Source organism: Pseudopodoces humilis, chromosome 19 (genome assembly GCF_049639895.1).
Source record: "Pseudopodoces humilis isolate 2021_Gansu_Grassland_sample_001 chromosome 19, ASM4963989v1, whole genome shotgun sequence".
NCBI classification, from domain to species: Eukaryota; Metazoa; Chordata; class Aves; order Passeriformes; family Paridae; genus Pseudopodoces; species Pseudopodoces humilis.
In genome coordinates this window covers 7,801,349-7,820,667 of record NC_142218.1, presented here as the reverse complement: position 1 = coordinate 7,820,667, position 19,319 = coordinate 7,801,349, and the positions used below count along the sequence as shown (strand labels likewise).

General features: G+C 62.9%; 3 protein-coding genes across 3 annotated transcripts; all 3 read left to right on the top strand.

Annotated features, from left to right (window-relative positions):
- The first annotated feature begins 1,201 nt into the window (after window positions 1-1,201).
- On the top strand, window positions 1,202-6,273 carry SCRT2 (scratch family transcriptional repressor 2). Its single transcript, XM_005524745.3, has 2 exons — window positions 1,202-1,325; window positions 3,474-6,273. The coding sequence occupies exons 1-2, from the start codon at window positions 1,202-1,204 to the stop codon at window positions 4,178-4,180; spliced, it is 831 nt and encodes a 276-aa protein (XP_005524802.2). The 3' UTR covers window positions 4,181-6,273.
- A 1,292-nt stretch (window positions 6,274-7,565) lies between these two features.
- On the top strand, window positions 7,566-8,964 carry SRXN1 (sulfiredoxin 1). The gene is made up of 2 exons (XM_005524744.3): window positions 7,566-7,872; window positions 8,034-8,964. The coding sequence occupies exons 1-2, from the start codon at window positions 7,576-7,578 to the stop codon at window positions 8,235-8,237; spliced, it is 501 nt and encodes a 166-aa protein (XP_005524801.2). The 5' UTR covers window positions 7,566-7,575; the 3' UTR covers window positions 8,238-8,964.
- A 5,624-nt stretch (window positions 8,965-14,588) lies between these two features.
- TCF15 (transcription factor 15) lies at window positions 14,589-17,434 on the top strand. Its single transcript, XM_005524743.3, has 2 exons — window positions 14,589-15,192; window positions 16,999-17,434. Exons 1-2 carry the CDS (start codon window positions 14,716-14,718, stop codon window positions 17,071-17,073), a joined length of 552 nt encoding a protein of 183 aa, XP_005524800.1. The 5' UTR covers window positions 14,589-14,715; the 3' UTR covers window positions 17,074-17,434.
- The last annotated feature ends 1,885 nt before the right edge of the window (window positions 17,435-19,319 follow it).

Genomic DNA, 19,319 nt, shown 5'->3' with positions numbered 1-19,319 from the left:
GGAACCATCCTTATTAAGTGCTGCAACACTCTCAGCATTACACAAGGCTCAGAGAGAACACGGCCGGCTGCCAGTCGGGTCTCCGTGTCACCCACTGGCCCTCAGATGGCACAACTCCGGCCTTCAGATGGCACAACTGCAGGAAAAGGCAGCCCCGGACCACCAGCTGCCTGCAGCGGAGCACAGAGGAAAGGGGGGGGAGTGGGGGCTCCAATGAGACGAGGGGGGAGTAAGAGTGGGGGCTCTGGCTGGGAACAATGAACTGCCATGGGCCCAGCTATTGTTGTGTCTCCGAAGGTCACGGTGCTTCCTGGGGACTGGGAGTGGGACAGGGACATGGGAAGGGAAGAGAAGGTGGGAAAAGAGGGATGGGAACAGTGAGCAGGGATGGGGACAAGACAGAGGAGGGACAGAGATGAGATCAGGGAAGAGGGGAAAGAGTTGAGGATGCAGGAAAAGGTACTGGGGAAGGGAGAAGGGAAAGAGAAAGGGGTCAGTGGAAAAGGACTGTGGACAGAGATGAGAACAGGGCACGGCAACCAGGAACAGGGATCAAGGACAAGGAAAGGAGAAAGGGACAAGAAGCAGGAACAGGGACAGGGATGGAGATAAGACAAGGGACAGGGGACAGGAATGGGGACAGGGGACATACATGAGGACAGGGATGGGGATGAAGACTCCCGCCCGCCAGACCCGTCTTTCCCTGGCCCCGGGGACTGGCGGCAGGGAGACAAAGGCGGTGGGAGGCAGAGGCATGTGCCCCCCCCCTCCCGCCTCCCCCCGTCCCCCTGTGTCCCCATTGTCCGTGGCCGGGGTGGGGGGAGGAACCAGGGGGAGGGACCAGGGATCCCACAGTGTCGTGATGCCCGGGGCACCCCGCGCTGCCGGCAGCTCGGGGGGTTCTGGGGGGGCTCCGGGTGCGGCCCGGCGAAGCGGCCCCCCCCCCCCCCTCCCGCCTGCCTTCCTCCTCCTCCTCCCCCGCTTCCCCACCTCCTTCTCTTCCTCCTCCTCCTCCTCCTCCTCGCCGCCCTGCTGCCTCCCCGCCCCTCGCACTCGCCTCCCCGCGCCTCTCCGTGCGCACCGCCGGGGCCGAGCGCCGGGGCCGGGGCCGGGGCGGGGGGGCCGGGGCCGGTGCGGGGGCCGGGGCCGGTGGCGGTGCCGGTGCCGGTACCGGAGGTTTCCAGCGCTGCCCGGCCCCGCCATGCCCCGCTCCTTCCTGGTGAAGAAGCTGAAAGCGGAGGCGTTCCCGGCCGCCGGGGCCCCCGCGCCCCCCTACGCCCCCCTGGAGCCCCCCTACACGCTGCCCGGCCCCGCCGCCGGCGATGGTGAGTGCGGGGCCGGGGGTCCGGAGGGGCCCCCCCGCCTCTATTGTCTGTGCGCCCGGCGGGGCACCGGGAAGGAGACACGGGGGGGACGCAGGGCAGGACGGGGAGGGGGTCCCCGCGTTGTGTCCCGCGGCGGGCGAGGGGTGCGGGGCGGGGTGTGTCATCCCTCGTCGTCGTGTTGTCCCCGGCTCCGGTGCCACCGGCCGCTGCCGAAGTTGGTCCTTGGGGAAACATCTCCTGCGTGACAGCTTCAGCCCCGTGGGCAGCCCGAGTCCCCCCCGCCCATAGGGCACCGAGGTGGGCTCCTTCCCACGATAAGTTGGGGGGATAAGAAGCAACCGGTCTGCGGGGGTGGCGGGGGGCGGCAGCCTCGCCGTGCCGGAGGGTTTCATTGTTCGCAGCGGTGCCCCGAGCCCCCCTGGGAGCGCGGGGGGGGCCGGCGCCCTTCGGGGCACGGGGAGCGGGGTGGGGGAATAGGGGGTACCCCCAGCAGCGGGAGAGGTGCAAAAGGCTGGTCGGGGGACGGCCGTGGTCCTTGGAATCCCGTCCTGCGGGGAAACACTGCGGTGGGCTCGGAGTTCCCCGGGCTTGGCACAGCTCCGCAACGGGGCAGCCCAGGCACCTGCCCACAAAGAGGCCGCGAGTCGGGGGGTCTGTTGCATAGGCGGGGGAGTCCTGGCTGCTCGTGGATTGGGAAACGGAGCTGGATGCGGGAATGGGCCTGATCCAGCCACATACAAGCTAGCATCGCCCAGACGCTGCGGAGCTTGTCCCCGCTTTTCTAGTGCTCGCCGGCCCTTGGTAGGCTTTCCCTGCCAGGGGCCGGGGTGCAAAGCCTGGCCGGCCTGGGGGTCCTCTGCTCCCCCCCATCAACCAGGAGGCGGTGGGGGAGGGATGTGCTGCAGCTGGGCAGAAGCTGCCGACGCTGCTCTCCTGGAAATAACCTTGCTGCATGCTCGGAGGCAGCGTGAGAAATTGCTGAGCAGAGCGCTTTCTGCACAGCCCGCGCTGTCAGCACGGCGCGGGGGACGGGGGGGCCCGGCTCTGCCCCTGCCACACAGCCCCCTCCCCACAGTTGGCACCCCTGGATGCCACGGGACAAACGGCAGCCGTTGCTTGCCAAAGGGTCCCGTGGGTGCTGCCAGAGGGTGTGTGGATTTAGGGGATGCTCGGCTGCAGCTGTGGTGTGGTGTCCCTGCTGCCCTACGGGGTGCATGGGTCAGCCCAGCTGTGCACTGACCCCAGGCCCCCGATAGCCCCTCTGTCACTGTCAGTGGGGATGAGGCCTCTGAAGCAGCTTGCAAGAACCAGTGTGCACAAGGCAGAGGATTTCTGGGACCAATTTGGGGGTCTTGGGGTGCCAGTACATCCCCAGGATTGCTGGCCTCGTGGGAAGGGGGCTGTGCTGCTGCTCCTGTGGTGACCTTTGTGTGACAGCACAGAGGCATTGGGATGCCAACACAGCGCCCACTCTGACACAGGTTGGGAGTCCCACATACGAAGCAGTGTCACGAGCAGACTTGCACCAATGTCACATGTGTGTGACGCCATTGGAGTGGTACCTGAGCCTGGCTCCACATCTGGGGGGCTGTGGGTCACTCATTTTGGCAGGAGGCCAGGGATCTGGTGCTGCTGCCCTCCTGGTGTTGTTCCATCTCCAGGGAATAAGCCCTGCAGGGACAGCAGAGAGATGGGGGGGCTTTCCCAGCCTGTTCTCTGGGGAAGGGGAACCTGGAACAGCCTCATCCCCCTCATCCCGGCTGCTCATGGAGCATAGCTCATTACCGGCATGGCCCCGGTGAACAATGAGCTGCCGGCACCGACAGCTGTCTGGCAGCTAATGGCCCCCGGGGGCTGCCTGCAGCCGGGGCAGGCGCAGCTGGACGTTCTGCAGCTCCATCCCCAGTTCCCATCCCGAGCAGCCCTGCGGGATGGGACCCATCCTGCTGACAGATGCAGACAGGAGCCAGGGCAGGACAACGCAGCCCTGATGCTCAGTGGCTCAGCAGCGACAGGAACCAGTCTGGGGGGGGGCGGGGGGAAACCCTGGTTCTGCACCTCCTATGGGAAATTTTAGCTTGTGACTTTTTCCTGCCCCTGGTGAAGCTGCTCGGGAGGGACAATGACCCCACTGTGCTGTCCCCACAGGGTACCTCCAGCACTGCCTGGCGCCAGCCGGCTACGACACTGACAAGAAGCAAGGCTTGCCACCGCCGCCACCAGACCCAGCCTACGCACCCGGTCACGAGGAGTACAGCGATCCCGAGAGCCCCCAGTCCAGCTTTTCCGCCTGCTACTTCAATGGGGAGGCGGCAGTGACAGACAGCTACTCCATGGATGCCTTCTTCATCACGGACGGGCGGTCGCGCCGGCGCAGCGAGAGCCAGCGCCGTGGCAGCCACCGTCACTCCTGCCCCGAGTGCGGCAAGACCTACGCCACCTCCTCCAACCTCAGCCGGCACAAGCAGACCCACCGCAGCCTGGACAGCAAGATGGCGAGGAAATGCCCCACCTGCGGGAAGGCGTACGTCTCCATGCCCGCCCTGGCCATGCACGTCCTCACCCACAACCTCAAGCACAAGTGCGACGTGTGTGGCAAAGCCTTCAGCCGGCCCTGGCTGCTGCAGGGCCACATGAGGTCCCACACCGGGGAGAAGCCGTTCGGCTGCTCCCACTGCGGGAAAGCCTTCGCCGACCGCTCCAACCTGCGCGCCCACATGCAGACCCACTCCGCCTTCAAGCACTACAAGTGCAAGCAGTGCGAGAAGACCTTCGCTCTCAAGTCGTACCTCAACAAGCACTACGAGTCCGCCTGCTTCAAGGGCTCCGAACACAGCTGTGCAATAGGGAACTAGCCCCCCAACCCCTGTGGCACATCCCCATTCCCAACCTCATCCTGCTATCCAATCCCCGTCCCTGTCCCTATCTCATCCCATGCCCATCCCTGTTCCCCTATACATCCCATCCCGTCCCCATTCCCATCCCTATCTTATCCTGGTCCCAGTCCCTGTGCCAGCACTCCTGCAGCTGCAGCCAGCTGGTTTGTTGCTGTGCTGAGGCTGGAGGACATATCCCTGCAGACTCACTCCCCATTTGCTCCCTGGGAAGGGGGTCCCCCACTGTGGGACCCAGCTCCTTTCCCCTGGGTCCCAGAGCCCCCCCGCAGCCAGGCAGGTCTCTCTGCGGGGGACTCACCTGGGGACCTCTTCCAGACCCAGGAGAGATTTTCCTCCCTTAGCTTGTGACTTTCACCTCTATTTATTTAATTTATTACTATTATTTATTTAGAGCTGCTGCTTCTCTTCCCAGGGGATCCCGGGAGAGAAAAGACACTTTTCTGCTCCCCACTAGGAGCAAACCCTCCCCTTGACCCTAATCTTGATGAGACCACGGGCTGGTGTTACTGCCGGCTCGGCAGGACTGATGGCCACTGAGGCTGACAGAGGGCAGGGCTGCCAGTCACCCTTGGAGCCTGGGATCCCTGCAGCCCACCACACAGGGCACCCTGCTGCCCCTCTGCCCCGTGGCACAGTGTTCACCCTGGCACTGCAGATCCACAGCCCTGGAGTCAGGGGAAGAACCAAGGGAAGAGCCAGGGGAAGAGCCAGGGGCTTCCAGCAGAGATCCACAGGACACGTCCTCTGTTGGCTCCCAGCTCCCTGCTTGGCCAGGCACAACTGGCCCCTGCCACAGTGATGGGGAATAGCCCCCCCCAGGCAGGTGCAGCCCCCCCCCTCACCATGCTAAGGGCTGGGCTGGCAGCTGGGCTGGAGACCCAGCCCTGGGGCAGGTAGTACCCAAACCCCCAACCACCCCCCGTGTATCCCCAGCCCCTTCTCCAGCCGGCTCCCGGCTCCCTCGCCATTGCCCCCACCTGCACTCAGGAGGAGGGGATCAGAGTAGCTGTAAAGTTTGGGTGAGTCTATTTAAATGTTCTTATTTATATTATTTATAACTTATGCTTTTCACTATTTATTTGTCAAGACTGGCCGGGCCATGCCAGCGCTGGCTCGCAGGAGGTGGCAGAGCTGCTGCAGAGCTGCCGTGCCCAGGACACAGCCACGGTGACACGGACGGGGACAGGACCCCGAGAGCGGACTGTGTGGCGGGCACGGAGGGAGGAGGGCACGAGCTGGCCCGGCAGCCCAGGCTCCATGTCCTGCAAGTCTCCCCCAAAGGCAAAGCCCTTCTCCTTTGTCTTCCTTGCTGCCACGGGCTCCTGCTTTGCTCCGTGCCCCGCGCCAGCCCAGTGGGGACAAACCAGCCACTCTATGCAACCTCGCGGCGGAGCGCCCCGCATCGGCCCCGGAGCGAGCGCCGCACACGGCATTCCGGAGCGGGGCTCGACCCACGCCTCCGCTTCCTACCTCGGGCCGCGAGTTGCCACAGCCCCACCACCCCGTGCCGGTCCCCAACACTTCGGGACTGAGCCCGGCACCCCGTGGGGCCGCACTCGCGCACCCCCACACCGTCTTCCTGCGCCGTCTTCCTCCCTGCACCGTCTTCCTCCCGCTGCCTCGGTGCCTGTGTTGGTCACGGGTTGGGTGGGGATGTCCCTGTCGTGGTCCTCGCTGCCATGGCACGGTGACCACACGTCCGCACCCCACAGAGGGGGTGAGCATCGCCCTGGCCACACGGGCACCCCACCGGGTTTTCCCCACGATGCCGGCGGAGCACGGTGTCCTGAGGCCGGCAGGCTTGGAGCACTGCGCCGCTGCCCCTCTCTTCTGTAAATAGCAGATACTACAGCAATAATTTTCCGTGCATGATAGATTTTTTCTGCCAGGTTTTGTACTCGCCAGCCCCAGTATGACAAGTCTACTGAGATCCGGCCACCCGCAGTATTACTTGTAACGCAATTCAGGGATATAAAAGGGATTTCTGCCACTAACCATGTGTCTTGGGAGATTTGTGTCGGCGGTGGCGGGTGGCGGCACGCGAGCTGCCAGCCTGCCCATCTCACGGTGCCCTGTGCTCACGCCCACTCCTGGGCTGGAGCATCGTGGAGAGAAATGCCCCAAATAGAGGGGTGATGTCCTGGCAGCCCATTGGGAACGGGTGGCTGAGGTGCCCAGAGCATCCCACGCTGCCCTCGTGGCCCTGCCAGCCCTTCACCCAGTGGGCAGCGGCCAGACACCCCCCTACTGTGACAAGGCGGGGTTACGATGCCACCCTGCTCGTGAGAGCGCCGGGGGCTGTGAGCGCGGCAGAGCGCTGACCTGGAAGTAAAGCGGCGTGTGAAATCCCGGCAGCGGGCGCAGAGCCCGGCGGGCAGCCCGGGGAGGGTGCTGGTAATGCTCACACACCCCCGGGGCGCCGCTGCGCTGGATGGGGAGGATTCTGTGAGCAAATTTTATTTGAACTCGCCGGTGGCAACAACTCAGCAGAGCCCCTTCTCCTGGGGGCAGACAGGCATTCCTGCTCCCCACCCCTCTTTCCTCATCCTTTTCCAGATGCGGGTGCCAATGGGGGAAGGCAAATTATTTTTAGCATCCAGCTTGTCAGCAAAGACCTAGCTGAGCCCTAGGCTCCCAGTGACATCAGTGCAATCTTTCACCAGCAAAGTCATTACCAGATTCACATTGCAGAAAACTAATTCCAGAGCCTCACAAACCCATCCCTGATCATCATCTGCATGCTCCCGAGTCAGCTCTGGGGCTGGGGACCGTCCATGACACCAGTGAGGGCACCGGGAGCAGCCATCCACTGTCATCATGTCCCTGCTGTGGATTCAGGGTGTCCCGGTTCAGCAGCCAGAGGGGTGGGAGACCCAGTTCTTCCCGGGAGCCTCTCCCCATTTTGAACACTGGTCTGAAGAAATGACCTAGAAAGATTCCGGGCTGAAGCTCTTCAGTGCCTGCCCAGCTGTGGAGCATCCCAGCATCACCGCTCAGCTCTGCAGTGGTTTCATGCCTCATGTTCATTGCCGCGGACCCCATAGGTGTCAGCACAGCAGGGAGAGGGCTCTGGGTTGGACACATGTTCCTGGTACAGCCAGGCAGGTGGGGGGCATATCCCAGCTTCCAGTTGCAGGATGATCCTGCCCGGGCACGGCCAGGTGGGACCCGAGAGCCGCAGAGGGCAGGATAAGGACACCCGCACTCACGGTGGGGGGCTCAGCTGCCTCGTGCCCATGGGTGTCCCATGGGAAAGAGGAGCCGAGGGCAGCCCTGACCGCAGGCTCTCCGGAGTAGGCAGCGGGCCAGCCGGCTCTGGAACCCGGCCCGGAAGTCTGTCCTGCCCCTTCACTATGACTCTGCAAAACGGTGGGGCGGCGGCCGTGACGATGACGATGGCTGGGCCAGGAGGAAGCAAAGGGGCCCGGCTGGGCGCTGCGCTGCTCGGGGCAGAGCGGAGGGCTCGGCTGAGCAGAACAGAGGAAGGCCAAAGCCGGCCGGCAGCAACAGCCATGGCTGAGGCTGTCGACAGGAGCATCCATACACAGCACATCTCGGACGTGCACAACGTGCCCATGCGTGTCCTCATCCGGCCCATCCCGGCAGAGCTGGAGCCGGGAAAGGTGCAGAGCCTGATGGAGACCCTGCAGGTGAGCACAGCCCCCGGGATGCAGAGGCAGCCCCTCCTGCACCCATTCAGAGGGCACTGCTGGGGAAGCACCCAAGCCCTGGCACAGTCAGGTCGGGAGGTGTCAGAGCAGGTTGGGAGTGCCGGGGTGTGTTGCTCTTGGATGTCTCTCCCCTTTCCCAGGAGGATCCCGAGCGGGTGCCCCCCATCGACGTGCTCTGGGTCAAAGGCAGTGAGGGCGGCGATTACTTCTACTCCTTCGGGGGCTGCCACCGCTTCGCTGCCCACCAGGCACTCCGCCGGGAGACCATCCCGGCCAAGATCATCCCCTCCACCCTCAGCGACCTCCGGACCTACCTCGGCTCCTCCACTCCTCACCTGCGCTAGCCCAGCACCCCGAGGATGCCCAGCAGCCCCCTCTGTCCCTGGTGGTTCCGAGCCGTGAGCCCCTGGTGAGGATGCCCAGGGGTCCCCAGCCCTGGGGAGTCCCCGGGGTCCCTCCAGCCGGGAGGGGTCAAGGTCCCCCAGACTTGGGGGGTCCCCGGGGTCCCTCCAGCCGAGAGGGGTCAGGCTCTCACCGGTACCGGGAGGCACCCGGCGGGGCCGGCAGGTGGCGCCATTGTGCCGCGCTGCGCCGCCCGGAGCGACCCCGCGGACCGGGACGGGACGGGATGAACCGGGACGGGATGAACCGGGACGGGATGAACCGGGACGGGATGAACCGGGGCATGGCGCAATCGGGAATAGCTGAACCGGGATGGAGCAGGCTAAACCGGGGCACGGCTCAAGCGGGAATAGCTGAACCGGGATGGAACGGGCTTAATCGGGGCATGGCTCAAGCGGGACTGGCTGAACCGGAGCACACTGGAATTGGGACAAGTCACAGCTCATTCGGAGAACATCTGAACCGGGGAGGGGTACGGGCGTACTGGGACATAACAGAATCAAGGGCACAAGGAAGAGACACAGCTGACCCAGCATGGCCAGTCCCCAGCCCACCCTCAGCGATTCTGGGCTCACCTGTCATCCCAGTCTCCGTGGGGAACATCTCCAAAATCCTGTGGTGGGGACATCTGCTGCTGCACCTGGAATAAAGATGATCAAAACCCCTGCAGCTCCTTGGTGTGTTGCTAGAGGGTGCTGAGGTTGGGAGCAGTGGTCCAGCATGGCACATCACGGCACAGCATGGTGGCCTGTCACCAGCAGGAGCAGTGGCTGTGGACACACAGAACAATGACAGATGCTTTGCAAGGGGATGGATGTTCTCCAAGGGATGCTGTGCAGAGGATGGATGCTGTGACAAGACAATGCTCTGCCAGCCCGCCCTGACATAGAGGTGAATTCAGGGTCAGCTCTGGCCCAGCTCTGGGGACATGTCTAGTCCTGCCATGCTGGGATGCTGTCATTTCTGCAAGCACACGTGCAGCCTGGAGAAAATGCCTCGAGCATCCCCTGGGCATCCCAGCATCCCTCTAAGTCAAGAGCCTCCATCCAGGGAGGGGAAAGGCCAGTGACTCACTCACCACTCTGTGAGTCAGCAGGACTGGGACAGGAACTGTGGCCGGACACTTCTGCCCCATCAGCCACGCTCCTCCCTGAACGGATCCTGCTCCCCAAGGGAAGAAATGGGCTGGGAGAAGAGGGCATGGCCGGGTCATTTGCATGGCAGGAGCTGGCAGTGCTGGCATCAGACAGGGAACAATTTACCGCTGCCCCCACGTTTCCACAGGATCCACTGGGGAGGAAGAGGCGGCTGGGCTGGGGGTCCTGGGTGAGGGGAAGGGACTGGAGGGAGACTCCAGCGCGGCAGAGCTGCATGTGCCACATGAAAGAAGCTGTGTGCCGGGAGGAAGCCCTGCAAGCATTCACTGAGAGCAGCCCTGGCCCACGGCTCCCAGATGGGCCATAAATTTCTCCTAAGAATTGTGGCGTGCTAAAAAGTTTCCTCTTGTTAGAGAGCGGGGGGTGGAGGGAGGAGGTAGCAGCTCCTGCAGCAGCTCCTGCAGCAGCTCCTGTGGCAATGTGGACATTTCCAGAGGGCCCCCAAACCCCCCATGGCAGGGACTGATGTCTGCCCATGTCCTGTGTGCCCCCACTGCTGGACATCTCACACAAACTCTCTTTGCCCCGCTCTCACAGGCTTGTGCCCCTCATCCCTTGGCTAAGAGGCAATTATTTCAGCAGAACTGGGAATTCCACAAGGTGAGAATGAACTGAGATCCTGCAACTCCTTTTCCTGCAAGCCATAGAGGCTTCTTCCACCTGGGAAGCCTGCTGCAGGATCTGCTTTTCCAGCTTACCACCCCCTGCAAACAGTACCAAAGGTCCGTGCTGGTCCCAGGGTGTCCTGACATCACTCCCAGGGCTCCCTGGCACCAGCTGAGAGCCAGGACCCAGAGCTGTGTCCAAGGTGTTGTGTGAGCATCTCCAGGGCTGACCGTTGTATCCATGGGGCTGGCACGGTGTGGGCAGTGGGAGCTGGTCCCCAGCTGGGGCTGCTGGTGCCACAACCCCCTGGCTGGCACAGGAATGGGTGTCTCCAGAGCCCTGCATTGCCTCCATCTATTCGTCCTCCACCTGTCCCCCTTCCCTCTGCCTGACCCGCGGGATCTCTGGTGTCGCTGGCTGACAGCCGATCCGGCTGCCTCCAATCCATTCGTTCCAGGGCAGGAACAAAGGCGTTTTGTGGGCTCCCCCCAGCCTGGGCCAGGGAGGGGTGGGGGGGTGGTCCCAGCTCCGGAACTGGGACAGACTTCCCCGCACGACAGGCGTGTAATGCCTTCCAGACCAGCAGCCTCAGCCCTCAGGTACAGCCCGGAGGGGGAGGGGGCCTGGTGCTTCCCACACTGCCTGGGGACCCACCAGGTCACCCTGAGACAGCCCTGATCCAGGAAAATGGGGAAACTCTCCTGTTCCCCAAAATGTTTCACAATGCCCAGTCCCTATAGGACTCACCGCTTCTCCCCACCCAGGGGGCTTCAGGGGCTCTGGGAGCTCCCAGATTTGCCATCTCTTGTCTCTCAGTGCTGGGGAGCAGGGACAAACTCCCCTGGGATAAGACCTCTGCCTCACTGGGCTCAGAGTTGGGCAGAAGGCAGCTGGACTTGGAGGCTGTGTGTGCCTAGCTGGACAGGACTGTGCATTCGGGATGGGGCAGCTCCCAGGCCTGTGGCCTCACTGCCCTGAGCACCCTGAAATTGGGGGGCTACAGGCAGAGGGGCCAGTCCTGGACATCCCCCAGTGCTAAGGTCTGGTCAGGAACTGTGGACTTGGGGCACTCAGTGGGATGGGATGGGGTGGGATGGCATGGATGGCTTGTGACAGGATAGGATGGGATATGATAGGACAGGATGAGATGGAATAGGATGGATGGGGTGGGGTTGAATGGATCAGTCCAGCACTGCTTCACCAGGGCTCAACAGGGTCAGGCCCAGTGTCCTGGTGGCCACATGTTCCAGCACTGCTGCAGGTCTGGAATCCATTTGCCTCGCCGGCCATGGTGTTTTCCCAGCAGGGCTGGAGCAATCCCGTGGGGCCGGGGGCAGCTCTGGCCCCTGCCCCATCTGCTCCCTGTTTATTTTCTTACACTTAAGTATCACCTCAAAGATAAACACTCCCTGGTGTGGGGGGCAGGGGGCATTTTCCTGGCAGCAGAGACAGGACCCAGCCCTCAGTGCCCAGCACCCTGATCCCACAGTGCCCACTAAGAAGGGAATGCCTGGTTGGACTGGGGTCAGGGCTGCAACCCCATGCTCAGGCCATGTCCCTTCCATGCTCTATCTCCCATGCAGGGTCCTATGAATGCCTGACCCACTCCCTGGGTGTCAGTTACCTTGGCTGGATCAGCTGGGATAGCTGGAATGCCAAACCCCACCATGTCCTGGCACCCACTCAAGCTGGTAGAAGTTTTGTGATGCCACAGCCTCAACTACACCTCGTGCTGCCCAGCTGAGTCAGAGCCCAGGCCACAGTGCTGGGGGAGCTGGGGGGGGCCCAGGCACAGGGCCTCACGTCCTGTACCAGACGCCTGCCAGGCAGCACAGGAAAACCCGGCTGCTGCCGTGCATCCTCCTGCCCCGCAGCCACAGCATCCACAGGCAGCTGGACAGGCAGCGAGCAGGCAGCGTTCCCTGCTTCCCGTGGCTCCTGCTGTTCTCCTAGTCAGGGATGACAGCTCCTGTCCGTCCATCCTTCTGTGTGCAGCATCTGGCAAGGCGGTGGTCACACCTATGCACGTCTGTGCCAATGCAGGGATGTCGCTGCAGCAGGATGTGGTGGCATTTGGGGTTTACATGGCACCCACAGGCACACATCCACATCCACGTGCAACTGCACAAACTCATGCACACATCCTCATACTCACATATATCCTGTGCACTCACACAAGGATGTACACATCCATGCATGCTTGCATGTACAGATGTGTGCAGCTGCACACCGACACACACGTTCATGAGTGCACACGTGTGCTGCCCCCACCCCACACTGAGCCATCTCCTGCCTGCTGCTCCTTCCCTGCCTGTGCCCTGCCATGTTCCAGACCCCACAGGCCACCAGCACCCCACATGTGGCCATGCCCCCCAGAAAAGCCCCGGGGCAGCTCGGCTGGATGTGGGGAGTGGGTGACCCCCCCAGCCTGTCCCCGTCAGCTGGAGGCCATGTGTGGGATGTGCAGCTGAGTACACAGCTCTTGCCATCCATCTTGTCACCTGTCAGGGCCAGAGGCTGCTATGGACCCCCAGACATGGCTCAGCAAGACTCTGGGGTGAGAGGAGGGCAGAGTGGGGGTGCCCCTCTCTGTACAGGCACCTGCCTTCTCCCAGCCTGCTTCCTGCCTGTCATGCCAAGGGCCTGCCCATCCCCAGCTTTGCCCCTGGCACTGCCTGCAGGTACCCTTTTGTGGGGGTCTGCACCTGGGCAGGGGCTACAGAAGAAGGCTGGGGTCCCTCATGGGAACTGATGAGAGAACTGGGAACTAGTGAGAGCTGTCAGTGTCACACAGTGCACATCCCTGCCCTTCCTCATCCCCAGGAGGATCCCTGTCTTCTTGCTCAGCCCTGCATCTCCCCAGCCCCTGGAGTGGCCCTGCATGTCCCCTTCCCCAGCAAGACCACCAGCCCCCAGCCCATCTCTCTTGCCCCCCACCGTGTGATTTACAGGCTCTGCACAGGCAGACAAATGGTGAAGGAAAACAGGGCAGGGGGTCTCGCCAGCCGGGGGCTGCCTGTGCCCCGCGGGGGGCAGAGGGGCCGTTTGCTCACAGCCAGCAGGACGGGAGGCAGTGAAGTGGTGCCGGTGCCAGGCAGCACAGCTGCCCCGTCATGGTCCAGCAGCCACAAGCCCTAAAAGCACAAGGAGTGCCCATGGGAGGACCCAGACCTAGTTTTCACAAGATGTAGTCCTGCAACCATAGGCTTTTGGCCATGGGGCATTGAGGAACTTGATGCCACCCCATTCCACGGCCCCCAAGGCACCCCACTGACCACCTCACTGGGGTTTTTGTGATATACCAGCTGCATTCTATGGCCACTGTCTCAGCCCTGGCAAGCCTCCAAGATTTCCCCCAGCATCCCTCTCTGGCTGTGGAGCTGATGGACAGTGGGGACTGCAGCTGGCACTGCCACGTCTCCCAGCCACATCCCAAGCAGACGTGGGGCCGTCTGCCAGGAGCCAGGTCCTGTCCTCCACGTTTTTGCTGCTTGATCTGGAGCATCGTGGAGGAGGAGGAAAGGGAGGAAGGCAGGCAGGAAGCCTCCCACCTGCTTGGCTCAGCTGGCTACCCCTCTGCTTGCTCCTTGGAGCGTTGGGCTCAGGGCTGGGGGGTTGAAGGCAGAGTGGGACATACATAGACCTCTCTGGTGAGGACGACCAGGGCCATAGTCTATGATATTGAGTGCCAAGGAATGACAAGGAGCAAGGGTCAGGCTGGGGGGCACCCCCAGCCCTTCCCAGGACACCGGTGATTCCTGCTGCTGCCAGCTCATTGCTCCCCTCTCAGGAAAAGACTCCATGTTTCCACTGCCGGCACACACCTTCCTCCTGGGCGGGAGGAAATGCTCCTGGCAGTGCTGCCTCTACATGTCCCCCTGTCCCTTCCCATGATGGGCAGGCACGGTGCCAGGCCCGGGGAACAGAGGAGCGAGGAGCGCATCCCTGCAGGGCTGCCTGCCCTTGCCAATCCCTGCTTGCCCCGGGCATCCTCCTGGGCACAGACCCTGTCCCAGTGAGGCATGGCAGGGCAGCAGCGTGTCCCCCACTGGCATCCCTCTGATAAGCACCCCAGGCACTGCACCAGTGCCACCCACTCCTGGTTGCCTTCCCCATCCCAGCTCCTGAGCCCCATGTTCGTCTCATGCCACCCTGTGGGGGACCCAGAGCTGGCAAGCGACAGCAAGGCAGGGGCTGGGGACATGCAGCCTGCGGGCTGACTGTGCGTGACACCACTCTGCAGGTGCCAGAGGCCATGGCACAGGCAGCACTTGTTGGACAGTGGCCCTGGCACCGCCACAGTTCAGTTACCACCGTGGGCATGACCTGGGGTCAAGGTGCCCGCAGCCAGGATGGAGCCAGGCCAGTGGCCAGAGGCAGCGCTGGATCTCAGGGCCAGGGTGAGGACGCTGGCCGCCGGCCGCTGGCCGGAGCTCGGGGGGCCGGCTGGGGGTGGGCTCCGGAGCCAGCCCCTCCCCGGCCGTATAAATCCCGATTCCCCCTGCAGACGGTCGTCTCAGCCCTGCTGAGCTGCCGCGGCGGAGCAGCAGCAGGAAGGCGTCCGGAGCCGCCGTCGCGGCTGTGCCGGCGGGGGAAGGCTCCCCGCAGCCCGGGGGGTCCCCCCAGCAGGGCCGGGGGTGCGGGCGGGCACCCCACCATGGCCTTCACCATGCTGCGCCCCGTGGCTGCCCGCGTGCTCTACCCCGACCTCAGCATGCTGTCGGAGGACGAGGAGAACCGGAGCGAGAGCGACACGTCGGACCAGTCGTTCGGCTGCTGCGAGGGCGCCGAGGCTCGCCGCAAGCTGCCGCGGAAGCCGGGGCCGATGGTGATGGTGAAGCAGAGGCAAGCGGCGAACGCGCGGGAGCGGGACCGGACCCAGAGCGTCAACACGGCCTTCACCGCCCTGCGGACCCTCATCCCCACCGAGCCGGTGGATCGGAAGCTGTCCAAGATAGAGACCCTCCGCCTGGCCTCCAGCTACATCTCCCACCTGGCCAACGTGCTGCTGCTGGGCGAGGGATGCGAGGACGGGCAGCCCTGCTTCAGTGCCATCTATGGCGCCAAGGGCGACCTGGACAGCAAACAGCCCCGCAGCATCTGCACCTTCTGCCTCAGCAACCAGCGGAAAGGGGTGAGCGGGGTTCTGGGATGGGTTATGGTTCCTTCTGCCCCTCCTGAGTGTGGCCTGAGTGGGGCAGGAGGCTCAGCATATCCCCAAGGGATGGGGGGCAGCAGACCCTGCCTGGGCTGAGCGAGGCAGGAGACTCGGCATGGCTCAGTGAGAACCACAGCTTCTGGCTCCAGCTCCCACTGGAGGTTTTGGCTGCTCTTGGCCAAATCCTGCTTGTAGCCACACGCCTACAGCTCCTGCTCACGTCAGAGGGCTGGGCTGCTCCCCCACGTCCATCCGGGCTGGGAGGTCTCAGGGGTTAAACAGTCACCCTGGAGCTGGCGGCATTGCTTGTCCCAAGGGGAGATTAGAGTTCGCTGACTGACCTCTTCCCCATCCCCGTCCTCATCCCCATCTCCGTACCCAAACCTGCCTGCCCACCAGCACTGCAGCAGGGCTACTCCAGCAGCTCTCTGATGTGATGAGGACAGGAAGGGCCCAGCAGACACCCTCCGAGGGGGGCCAGACAGAGTTCCCCGTCCAGTGTTCACATGCAGGGTCTGCTGGCAGCACCAGCACAGCTCCCATGCAGCTGAGTTGGGCCATGGCAGAGCATCCCTGCCCTGCCCACCCAGCTGATCCCTCCCAGCACCCTGCAGCTCAAGGGACACCTTTCTGTGGTGAGCCCACCCTGCTGCCCATGCCAGGGTCCTGGGTGTCCTTGACCCAGGAACAGCTGTGTAGGACAAGGGGCTGGAAGCTGCCTGACCTCTTGGATATCCCTTGGTAGGGCAGTAAGCAGGGGCTGCTGTACTTGCTGCTGTCCCCAGGGACCCTCAAGATGTCCCATGTGTGACCCCAAGCAGCACAGTCATGGGTCACACTCCAGCCCTCAGAGATTTTTCAGCTTTTGCTGCTCCATTTTTATTTGTTCCCCTGTTCCTGCCCTCCTCAGCAGGCTCTCCAGCCCTCCTGGGGTCCTGCAGCCCTGGTCCCTGGCAGATCTGGGGTCCTCTGGGCTGCTTCCTGGGGCTGGAGCCAGGGGTCTGGCACAGTGCTGGATCCCCCAGGAGACCCTGCAGAGGCACTGGGGCTGGGAAGCTCCTGCTGGAGGGCAATGGGGGGAGCTGGGTTGGAATCCAACTCTGTGCATCCCAGCCCTGAGCCTGGGCTGGAAAGGGGCTGTACTGGACTGGAAATGGGCAGGGCTGGAAGTGGGTTGTACTGCGCTAGAAATGGTCTGGAAATGGGCTGTACTGGGCCATGTTGGGCTGTGCAAGGCTGTAAATAGGCTGGGTTGGAAATGGGCTCTGTTGGGCTCTACTGATCCATGCTGAATTATACTGGAATGTTCTGGGCCAAATATGGACCATGTTGGTCTATGCTGCGTTATACTGGGCAGTACTGGGATAACGTTGTTCTCATAAACTGGGAGTTAGGGCTGAGTCTTCCTACCCCAGTTTAGACTGTGTGTGTCTCTCTAGGGCTGTGGATCTGTCTGGGGCTGTGTGTCTGTCCTGGAGTGCTGCTGGTCCTTGCCTTAGGTCTGAGCCATGCGGTGCTGAGCAGCCATGGGGACTGGGTCCTGCAGGGTCACAAGGGGGACCCACCTTTGAGAGCTCCACCACAGCACCCACCTCCCAGCCACCCATTCAACCACTTGAAAGGCATAGCCCCATCTGTCTGTCTGTCCACTCCAGGCAGCACAGAGCCACCCCAGAAATGAGCCACTGGCCATCTCACAGTGGATCCCCATGGAGGAGTCAGTGTGGTGGACAGTGGGCAGACACCCCATGGTACCTGCAGCTCTCCCTCCTCTCTCTGCAGGGCAGTCGGAGGGACCTCGGGGGCAACTGCCTGAAGGTGCGAGGGGTCGCACCCCTGCGAGTGTCGCGGAGATGAGCCGGGGTCCGGCAGCACCCACCTGAGACAGCGGCAGAGGCAGACGAAGCCCGCACACGCCAGCCCAGAGACCGCAGTGGGGAGGGAGGGAGCTGCTCACCTGAGGTGGCAGCGGCCGAGCCCAGGCTGGCACCGCACCAACACTGGCCCTGGAGCTGGCAGTGGGGCGGGAGGATGCTCCTGTGGCTGAGGCTGCAAATGCAGGGCAGGGCCGGGGAGGGGGTCCTCGCGGCCCAGGGCTGGACTGCAAGGGGCCTGTGTGCAGCCAGCGTCGAGGCGCTCCGGGGGGACAGTGTCATGGCCCTGGGGATGCTGGTTCTGCACGTGCAGCCGCTTGGAAAATAAAACCTTATTTTTCTGATGGGCCAGTGCCTGCCTGTCACCCCAGTGTGGGGTGAGGTGGGGGTCCCTGAGATGGCCCTGGACCCCCAGCCCTGCACAGCTGCTCTGTGGCCTCCATCTGGTACATCGTGACTGGCACAATGTCACTGCCACCATTGCCACCGCTGCCACCAATACTATGACTGCCACCAGCACAATGACTGTCCCCACTGTGAGTGCCACTGCCACCAGGATGACCGTGCAGAGCCTTGCATGGTGGGGCTGCAGGCAGCAGCACCTGCACAGGGTCAGGTGGGGACATGGGGGTTCCCAGGCCAGATCCCCACATGGGATTCTGCTTGAGGGGGCTGGACTGGCTGGGCGGTGCAGATAGCTGAGCCTGGGAATGGTGCTGTGCCGGGGCTGGCGGCTCCCAGGGGCCAGCGTGTCCCACGGAGCAGAGGCAGCTGTGGATGGGGCAGCTGGGGGCTCCCCCCAAGGGCTGAAGAACTGGAGCTGCCCTATCTCCCTGGGGTCCTGGAGCCAACATGGAGCAGGGGGAGCATGTTGGGGGTCCCGTTGGAGCCTGGCCCAGGCAGGGGCTCTGTTGGGAGTCCACGGCACCTCTTGGCCCCCTGCTCGCCGAGGTGAGCCTGCCCCGGGCTCCCTCCCCCGGGTTTGATTTATGGAGCTGACAGCGCGGTGCAGCTGTGAGAGCTGGTCCCAAGCAGGGACCAGGGTGGGTGGGAGAGGTTTGTTCTCAGCGTGGCTAATGTGTCCCAGACCCCAATAAACAGCCGTGAGATTCTCCAAACAGCCCAGGACACAGAATCCCTGTCCCTGGGTTTATCGGGGGGCAGGGGCCATGGGGGATGCTGTGCTCTGCAAACAACCCGACTCACACATAAAAGGGGACTGTCCTCATGAAGTAGTGAGGTTCTGGAGTACCCCAGGGGGTCAGCAAGGGCTGGTGGTCCCAGTGCTGACTGTATAGGTTCCAGTATGTCCCAGGGCTGAGCACCAGTGTCCCAGGATGTCCCAGTACCAGCAACTGGAGCCTCAATGAGCTCCAGTATGAAGACCATGAGCCCCGGTGAATCCCTGCACAGGAGCTGTGCATCCAGTAGGTGCCAGTGCCAAAGACTAGGGCCCTAGAAAGTACAAAGGCCATGCACCCCAGTATGTGCCAGTGCTGAGGCTGTGGGATCCAGTATGTCTTAGTGCTAGGGCCATGGATGTCGGCACACCCCAGTGCCAAGGATGGCACAGTGACCCCAAAGCAAGCTCCAGTGTAACAGCCTTGGGTCCCAGCATGTCCTAGTACAGGAGTCAGGTGCCCAGTAACATCCAGTGCTGGGATTGTGGATTCCAGCACATCCCACTGCTGAGGCTGTGGATCCCAGCAGGTCCCAGCTCTGGGGCCACGGGTCCCAGCATGTCCCAGTGACAAGCCTGTGGGTCCCAGGACATTCCAGTCCCTCCCAGCACTGCAAGAGGGAAACGGTGACTCAGAGCTGCCGGGCTGGTGGGAGCTGGGTGCCCCTTTGCCCCATGTGGGGTGAGTGTTGTGGCCACCGCCGGCTCCCCGGCAGCCGCAGCCCCACACTGAGCTCAGCCACACTCCCCTCCCATCCTCTCCCCTTCCTGCGTGCAGACACCCTTGGAAAGGCTCTTGGCCGCTTTCTCTGAGACAGGAAGGTGTCCCCGAGTCTCAGGAAGGAAAAACACTCAGTGCTGAACCCACAAAGACCGTCTCCGAGGGGCCAGGGCTGGAGAGGCTCCAGGCCTGACATCACCTGGGAACTGGAACCAGAACCGCAGCTGCACTCCGTGCCTGGTATTTTTATTTTTTTTTAACTTGTGTTTTTAAACTTTCTTTTTATAGATTTTTTTTTTTTTTTTCTTCTTTCCCTTCTCCATTCCCC

Coding starts and splice junctions, on each gene's coding strand:
- SCRT2 (XM_005524745.3), top strand. CDS start 1,202: ATGCCCCGCTCCTTCCTGGTGAAGAAGCTGAAAGCGGAGGCGTTCCCG. Junction 1,326..3,473: donor CGGCCCCGCCGCCGGCGATG/GTGAGTGCGGGG, acceptor CTGTCCCCACAG/GGTACCTCCAGCACTGCCTG.
- SRXN1 (XM_005524744.3), top strand. CDS start 7,576: ATGACTCTGCAAAACGGTGGGGCGGCGGCCGTGACGATGACGATGGCT. Junction 7,873..8,033: donor GCCTGATGGAGACCCTGCAG/GTGAGCACAGCC, acceptor CCCCTTTCCCAG/GAGGATCCCGAGCGGGTGCC.
- TCF15 (XM_005524743.3), top strand. CDS start 14,716: ATGGCCTTCACCATGCTGCGCCCCGTGGCTGCCCGCGTGCTCTACCCC. Junction 15,193..16,998: donor TCAGCAACCAGCGGAAAGGG/GTGAGCGGGGTT, acceptor CTCTCTCTGCAG/GGCAGTCGGAGGGACCTCGG.